Consider the following 8,784-nt stretch of genomic DNA (forward strand, 5'->3'; position numbering starts at 1 on the left):
GGACAAACTTATTTCAAGATTTCACTAATGTCATTAAAATCAATGAATCATAGCACATTTTTGGGCTCATTCAGTCGTTTTTACCTGATTAAGTAGAATCATGTTGAAAAATAATGTTAAAAGTATCATTTCTATTCTTAACATCAGTTGATACTGTGGCTGCTTCCTGCTGAAGACAAATTGCCCCAATTCCAAATGAACAGTAACTCTCTCTCCCCCCTCCAAACATAGTCAAACATTTTCTGTGTTTGTTTTGGCATACTGATTAAACTCTATGGGTGGTGGTAACCCATACACATATTTCTTAACTGTATTCAGAAATATATTTCAGTGAAAATAGTTTCATTCCCACAATTAGCACAATATATTAGATTGGTTTAATCAGGCGCTGTGATCAGAGTTCTCTGCCTGAAATGTTTTCTATTTACTGTATCACATATAGTCAAGGAAGCCATTGAACTGAACAAGAAGATGCACTAAGAAAAGTGTTTATGTAACAGAGTAGAAAAATGTATGCATATTATGTGTAACTTGCCAAAATCAGACAAAACTTCTGCATGATTGACTTCATGTCCGATATGGTTGTATTGAAATCTATTTGCATTACACTTACTAAGGGGCAACATGTACCTGTACTGCACTATGGATGATACCCTTTCCACATTACCTTGCATTTCCTGCCGTCCACTGTCTCCTCGTCGAACTCCTGGCCGATGTGGAAGTTGATCTCGGTGGTGCGGACGGTGGTGGAGGTCTTGATGTAGAACTGCTCCCCGTCCTGGCGGATCTCCACATGGGGCTTGGAGGCAGCCGCCCCAGCCACCTTCCTCAGCATGGTGTTCACGCCTGGATTGGCAGAGCACAGACCAGGAAGGGAGACGGGGGCAGATGCCAAAGGGAGTTAGGCCTGATTCAGACAGACAGACACCACCCACCACTTAGATTCGTCTGGACAAGATTTAGCCCAAAACAGTACTCAACTTGACCCTCCCCACCGACCTACCCCTCTCTCACCACACCACCTCTCCCTAACTCTCTCTCACTCTTGGAATCTTTGTGGACTCTCTTCTCTTGGATACTTAATCATGTATGTTTTCTTACTTTTAAATCCATGATAGGCCAACTGAATGAATAGCTTTTCTTCAACAGACACCAATTGAATGTGGTAAACCATAATAGTAGAGCATTGTTCTTCTGGAAAGTGCTCTGTGGTTTCCACAGCCCCTGGTTGTTAGCCAAGAAGCATGTATTGCAGCGCATAAATAATGGTATATGGAACTTTGGGTGGAAAGAAAGACAAATGCTTTGGGCCCTTGGGAGTAGCCTCAATAAATCTGTTGCTAAAAACCTGTGGAGAAATCTGAGGAATTTTGGCACTGAGGTTTGTGAGAGATTAAGTATTTGGCCTGATTGCCACGAGGGAGAAAAAAACCAACACTTGTTGTGTGACAGGGCCAGATCCGAATTGGGTTTTGGAGAATCTGGGGGCTGGCCATGTAAAGCAGTGACTGAGACGCGTGGCAAACTCCTGGCATGAGGGGAGTGCTTTGGCATGCCGTGTGCCACTCTGCAAGTCTGTCTGGCCACCCCTACGCCCAATGTGTCACCCTTCCTACTCAAGGACAGCCCTGACAGGTCTTGCTGGTCTCTCCCTGCACTGTCCATCTCATCTCGCCCTCAAAATGGCCACAGATACAGAATCACTGTTGGATTGTGGGCTATCCAAATAGTAGGACTCACTCCCAGACTTTCACCCTCTCTGGTTGCCCTCAAACATGCATCGATCATCAAGGGCTTTGGATACTTTCAGCACTTAGCAACTGGCCTACGATCAGTATCTACAGAAGTCCTAACAGTAGTCCTAACCTTAACCATCTATAGAATGCAACCAGCAAGACCACGAAACGAGCCCTGGACCAGGGTATAGCATATGTACACTGACATCACATCAGAGCGCTAAGCTACGCACAGCACTGCATGTTCTTTTTGTGCTGCCATGGTGAGAAAAAAACGGTATCATGGTCCACAGTGCAGCCCTCCTTCAAGTCAACAGATTATTATAGGAATGTTGATAGAAGCAAGTGTAGTGCCGTCGGAATCCACATTAGGCTAATGCATGGATCTCAGTTGACCAGCCACTTATGCAAGAGGAAACAAATGATCTGCATGGGCAGATGTGGTTAATGTTGGCACAACTTGACGAAGCGCTGAAAAGACAGAATGCATGCAATCTCTCTGAGCCATTTGGTCCTAACCAGGAAGAATGGTCCCTATTGGGTTATAGCTGAACTGTGCTGTGTTGGGTTGGCAGACATCTCACTGGGAAAATGTAATCAAAGCTCAGTGGTTCACTGGATCCGTTTGGTGGAGGCTAAGCAAGGTCAGTAAACTTCAATCAACTCAGGTAATTGATTTAAAATTCATGAATGCAAAATAATTGGGCAGTTTTAAAGCCATAGATTGAATTGTAATGTTAACTTAATTAGTACCTGGAAAGACAGTACTATAAAATGTTTCTGTGTACAATTAAACAAGTTTTCCCACTCAGCAAATTTGTTGACATTGGCTCTCGTGGGGTTAAATACTGTTTAATTGTGCTCACAACTCAAAACCATCCTCTGAGCAACGAGCTAACCAAAACAGCCCCATAGGGAATATTCCTCCCAAAACCACAAAATAAGACATGTACGGTCCTGTTGCTTGAGCGGCACAGTGCTTACAGTCCAGACACCGAGAAACCCAGTCACACAAATGAATGACCTGGTTAAACAATGAACGGCAAGGAATAAAAGCAAGTGAGGGAGAAAAAAACACAAGGCAGAACCGGAGAGAATTCCATAGGGCTCTAGAGACCCCCACTGACACTGCTAATGCGTGCCCTACTTAAACGTTAAAGGTCCCAGATGTATTTATGTCAATATCATATAATTTCTGGGTAACAATTAAGTTAGTTACTGTGATTGTTTTAAAATGGTCAATAAGAAACAAACATAGCTTCTTAGCAAAGAGCAATTTCTCAAGCAATAATTTAGCTAGGACTGTCTGGGAGTGGTCTGAGTGGGAAGGGTTAACCTGAAAACTAGCTGTTATTGGCAGAGAGGTTTGGAACTCTCTTTCTTATCGACCTATTAACTAATTAGCCGCCTGGTGATGTCACCAGACAGACAAAAACGAAGGTTACGTATGTAACCACGGTTATGTGAGCTATATGGATAACTTCCAATATATTTTGTATCACTCCACGTCGGAGGGATACATCCGAGGTGAGGATTTACAGATTTACTCCCGTGTACACCTGTGTCACGGCTGGGGTCCGCCAATGTGGGTCAGGAGCGTGTCTCTATCTGACAGGAGCTGGGTCCTGGTCGTGGCACAAATCAGCCAATCATCCAGGTAATTGAGGATCAACAATCCTCAGGACGTGAGAGGTGCCAGGACAGTGTCCATGCACTTTGTGAAAGTATGGGGTGCCAAGGAGAGGCCGAAGGGAAGAACCATAAATTCGTAAGCCGTCCCTTCAAAAGCGAATCGGAGGTACTGCCAATGAGCTGGGTGAACAAGAACATGGAAGTACGCATCCCTCAGGTCCAGCGTCACAAACCACTGGTCCTTGGACACGGCCTGCAACACACTGGCTGGGGAGAGCATGTGGATCCTCCAGTACCTTCAAGTACCCATTGAAGTTGCAGAGGTCCAGAATCAGTCGGCCACCGTGGTGACACGAAGGCCCCTGAAGGACGGGTGGCCGGCACCGGAATTGGAGTCGGTACCCCTCGAGCATCACCCAGGGGGACTACACACCCTCCTCCCACTTTGCCCTTTGAGACTGGGAGAAGCGGCCGGGGAAGGGTGTGTCAGGGGTCCAGCCGGGGCCCGCCTCTCCTCTGGCGCCCCGAGCGCCTGGGTCCCCCAGGCACGTCCCTATGGCGGTGACAGTTGACAGGTTGTTGCTTCACTGAATGCTGTGCCCCTCCCCGCTGTCGTCCCTCAGCACGAGGCGATGGGGCAGGAGAGGGAACCCCCCCATCGTTCGGGTGCATGTGGGTGGCGAACGTCAGCCCTGGGGTGATGGGGAGAGGGGCAAATGTGCTCTGGAGAGCAGCTGGAAGACGGGATTGGGCCAGCCAGAGATTGCGCAGGGAGGTAACCACCTGCGCCATGGCCCGTCCGATGGCGCAGGCCACATCACTCTGGAGCAGGGAAAGCAGGCGAGATACCTCCATCGCTTCCCGGAGGAGCTCCTCTGTGCCCTCCTGCAGCCGGGGCAACAGAGTCTGCAGGTAGGCCTACAGCAGCATGGCCGCATTGGTAAGAGAGCAGAGGGACCGATATGTGGCTTTCAAGTCTGCATCAAAGACTCTGGGGGTGGGGGTGGTCCCGGATTCAGTCGCGGGTTCCGCCCTATAATCTCCTGGTCCGGGAGGACCATAGCAGGTATCATGGTGTCCGTGGTCGGGTACTCCTGGAGGCCGAGTGACTCCACGCCCACACCATAACTCCATGGTCCAGTCTCTGCTGTGAGTCGGAAGCACCCCCTGGCAGAGACCCAGCTCTCCTGCAAGGCCTCGTGGACCTCAGCAGAGACTGCAGATGGAGAGTCATCACTGTCCACCAGTTTGATGTCCAGTGCAGTGGCTACCCGAGTGAGTAGGTTCCTCATAGCCTCTCGAGCCGCTGGGGGCGAAGAAGCTTGGCTGCCGGCTTCTGACGGTGAACAGTGCCAGCATCGTCCCCCAGGAACAGCCTATCACTGGCCAACAGGGAACAGCTGTCGTCACCACTGAAGCTATCAACCTTCTGACGCAGGGCATGCGCCCTCTATTCCAGGTATCCCAGCGGTCCGACTCCTGCCTCTTGCCTGCGGTGGCTCCGGCCACGCTTCCTGGGAGGGGTACTGGGCCCAGTAGAGGGACTAACAGCTCGCTGGCGCACCACTCCTGAGGAAGGGAGCTCGTCCCCAGCCTGAGCCTGAACCTGAGCCCGAGCCTGGCCGACCCACTCGCACATGGCCTCCAATTGCGCCAGGCACAGGCGTTCTGAGAACACCACACAAAACAGGCATCCTGTAGGGCGCTCCACCGCCCTCTCCGCATTGCTCAAACCCAGGCAGTACATACACGAGGTATGCGGATCCCGAGGGGGGATGCCACCATCACACCTGTCACAAAGGGAAGCCATAAGCTCAGCCAAGCCAACAAGGCCACGGAGAGCTTATGTCGTGACCCGCTTGGAGGAATAGGAACCCGGTGAGTGATAAATTATCGGGGTAGACCCGTGTAACCAGGTAATGGATTTGATTTATTTGTTTTTTTGTTTTACGCCAAATGCAATATTACCTAGCCGGTTTAATATCAAAGCAGCAAAAACAGCACCATATGATGGAGTAACTCCATTAAGAAACTCTAAAGTTAATGTCTCAACGTAGTGGAAAGCCCACCACAATACTCTTACACTCTGCAGAGGAAATAAGAAGAAAAAACCCTGCAGGGTAATTAGCAGAGAAATCGCGCCTATGGCTTGGGGAACAGCATGTTAAAGCTATTCACAACACACACATAGAACAAGCCAGTCGGCAAGTTGTGTATGGTAAATTACAGTTTGTGCAGCCACTATACTAAAGAATGCTCACGGAGTCGTAGTGTAACGCTAACGAAACAGAAGTACGACAAACCACGGGTGGAAGATACAGAGCTCCATTTTGGTCTCATCTGACCACAACACTTTCACCCAGTTCTCCTCTGAAACATTCAGATGTTCATTGGAAATCTTCAGACGGGCATGTATATGTGCTTTCTTGAGCAGGGGGACCTTGCGGGCGCTGAAGGATTTCAGTCCTTCATGGCGTAGTGTGTTACCAATTGTTTTCTTGGTAACTATGGTCCCAGCTGCCTTGAGATCATTGACAAGATCCTCCCGTGTAGTTCTGGTGTCACGCCCTGGCTCTAGGGACTCTTTTAAGTTGAGCCAGGGTGTGTAGAGTTTATGTTTTGTGCTCGTTGTGTCTAGTCTAGTTTTGTATATCTATGTTGGCCAGAGTGGTTCTCAATCAGAGGCAACGAGTATCAGCTGTTGCTGGTTGTCTCTGATTGGGAACCATATTTAGTCAGGTGGTTTTCCCACAGTGTTTGTGGGATCTTGTTCCGTGTTGGTTTGTGTTTTGCACCTGTGGACGTCACGTATCGATTTGTTGTTTTGTTCGTGTATCATTTAATAAATAAGTATGTTCACCTTCCACGCTGCGCCTTGGTCCTCTATATCCGATGATCGTGACATCTGGGCTGATTCCTCACCGTTCTCATGATCATTGCAACTCCATGAGGTGAGATCTTGCATGGAGCCCCAGGCCGAGGGAGATTGACAGTCCTTTTGTTTTTCTTCCATTTGCGAATAATTGCACCAACTGTTGTCACCTTCTCACCAAACTGCTTGGCGATGGTCTTGTAGCCCATTCCAGCCTTCTGTAGGTCTACAATCTTGTCCCTGACATCCTTGGAGAGCTCTTTGGTCTTGGCCATGGTGGAGAGTTTGGAGTCTGATTGATTGATTGCTTCTGTGGACAGGTGTCTTTTATACAGGTAACAAGATGAGATTAGGAGCACTCCCTTTAAGTGGCCCAACCTCCCGAGTGGCGCAGTGGTCTAAGGCACTGCATCGCAGTGCTAGCTGTGCCACTAGAGATCCTGGTTCGAATCCAGGCTCTGCTGTAGCCGGCCGCAACCGGGAGACCAATGGGGCGGCACACAATTGGCCCAGCGTCGTCCAGGGTAGGGGAGGTAGCTCAGTTGGTAGAGCATGGCGTTTGCAACGCCAGGGTTGTGGGTTTGATTCCCATGGGGGGCCAGTATGAAAAATAAATAAAATAATGTATGCACTAACTGTAAGTCGCTCTGGATAAGAGCGTCTGCTAAATGACGTAAATGTAAATGTAAATGTTAAGAGTGTATTCCTGATCTCAGCTCGTTACCTGTATAAAAGACACCTGGGAGCCAGAAATCTTTCTGATTGAGAGGGGGTCAAATACTTATTTCCCTCATTAAAATGCAAATAAATTTATAACATTTTTGACATGCGTTTTTCTGGATTATTTTGTTGTTATTCTGTCTCTCACTGTTCAAATAAACCTACCATTAAAATAATAGACTGATCATTTCTTTGTCAGTGGGCAAACGTACAAAATCAGCAGGGGATCAAACACTTTTTTTCCTTCACTGTATATATAGGGGTAAATCCTCACCTCGGATGTATCCCTCCGCCGTGGAGGGATACCAATATATTGGAGTGATCCAATATAGTGAAACATAACTCCATCCCACCCCACCAAAACAGGCTGAAATTTCAGGCGGTTTTTCAAACAGCTCTTACACTAAAAGGGCATTATCATAATTTAAACAATTTCACAGTATTATTCCAACCTCATAGTGCGGAAATATATATAAAACACAGGAAAATCACGTTTTCGACTTCACTCTGCCTTTAATTCTTGAATAATGTTGTTCCCATGCACATGCAGCCAGCAGCCGGACCCCGGCTGTAACAATACCATGTCTATTGGTATATCATTGTCTTTCTATATCCAATTTTTCACACATCTTCTGTAGGGGAAGGCTTCCCGTAACAGCTTGCTTTATGCTCTTTCCCTACCCTTTTAGATAAGAGAAGACAATTAGCATACTGTTGGAAGTGAAGCAATAATAAAAGCTTCTTTTTTTTATGCACATGATGGATAATAGGCTAAAACTCACGCAGGGATGCACTGGGCAGGCTACTGAAGAAAAAAAAAGAGAGGGATGGAGAGAGAGAGAGAGACAAAATGGCAAGAATGGGCTTACCAAGTGCTTTGAGAAGTTCATCAAAATTCTCACTGCTCTTCATTTTCCAGGTGCCTGCAAAGTTGGCCATTTCTGCTGGGGCTGACAGTAAGGTTGTGCCTGCAAAAGAACCTGCTCTGCGCTCTGCTCTTCCTATGCCCTCTCTCCCTCTCTCGCTCTCACACACTCCCTCCTCCCTTCCTCTCCTCCTTTGCACTCTTCTCCACGCACAATCTTTGCCTCTCTCAATCTCGCTCTCTTGTCTTCCTTCTCTATCTTCCTTTCTGTGTGGTAGCGTCAATCTCCTCCTTGCCACGAGATAAAGCAAGTGTCTTTCTTCCTCATTTACACAACCTTTTTCTTAGTGTCTTTTACTCCCTCTATCTCACTTCTAGTCCTTCTCTCTGTCTCTCTCTGTCTCTGTTTCTGTCTCTGTCTCTCTCTCTTTAGTGTCGGCTTCGACCTTGTCTCTGCCACTAGTTATAGCAAGTGTATTTTAATCTGACTCACTATAGGTCCCTCCCCCTAGAAGCCCATTATTATCGCACACAATCTGAACACACCAAGCTTGTCATTCCCTAACCTAGACTGGGATTCAGAACCTAGATGATCAACCTTTGCAAGCGTATATGTGTTTTTTAAATTCATGTAAAATATTCATATTTTTGTATGGTAATCAATTAATTTTGATGGAATGAACATTTTAAAGTAATGTCTGATACTTTCTGTTGGCGATTGTGTATTGTGATGGTAATAGTTTTTGTTCATGGCCCACTGTCACGATCGTCGTAGGAGTGAGTAGACCAATGCGCAGCGTGTTGAACGAACATACTTTACTTTAATTAGTTAAAGCACAAAACTCAAATACAAAACAAGAAACGACTCGTGAAGTCCACGGTGACAAAGACCGACAAGGAACAAAAACCCACAAACCCAAAGTGAAACACAGACAGTTAAATATGGCTCCCAATCAGAG

The 8,784-nt window shown here is 47.2% G+C and overlaps 1 protein-coding gene across 1 annotated transcript in view; it reads right to left on the reverse strand.

Annotated features, from left to right (window-relative positions):
* LOC121555296 (cellular retinoic acid-binding protein 1) overlaps positions 1 to 8,165 on the reverse strand; it is a 69,761-nt gene extending 61,596 nt beyond the window's left edge. Inside the window, exons 1-2 of the mRNA XM_041869117.2 lie at positions 7,830 to 8,165; positions 668 to 846 (exon numbers count right to left, since the gene is read on the reverse strand). Of these exons, the coding sequence (XP_041725051.1) occupies positions 668 to 846; positions 7,830 to 7,899 (249 nt within the window). The 5' untranslated portion in view covers positions 7,900 to 8,165. The remainder of the gene's footprint in view (positions 1 to 667; positions 847 to 7,829) is intronic.
* Positions 8,166 to 8,784: the final 619 nt, after the last annotated feature.

The sequence above is a fragment of the Coregonus clupeaformis genome, chromosome 11 (assembly GCF_020615455.1).
Source record: "Coregonus clupeaformis isolate EN_2021a chromosome 11, ASM2061545v1, whole genome shotgun sequence".
Lineage (NCBI taxonomy): Eukaryota > Metazoa > Chordata > Actinopteri > Salmoniformes > Salmonidae > Coregonus > Coregonus clupeaformis.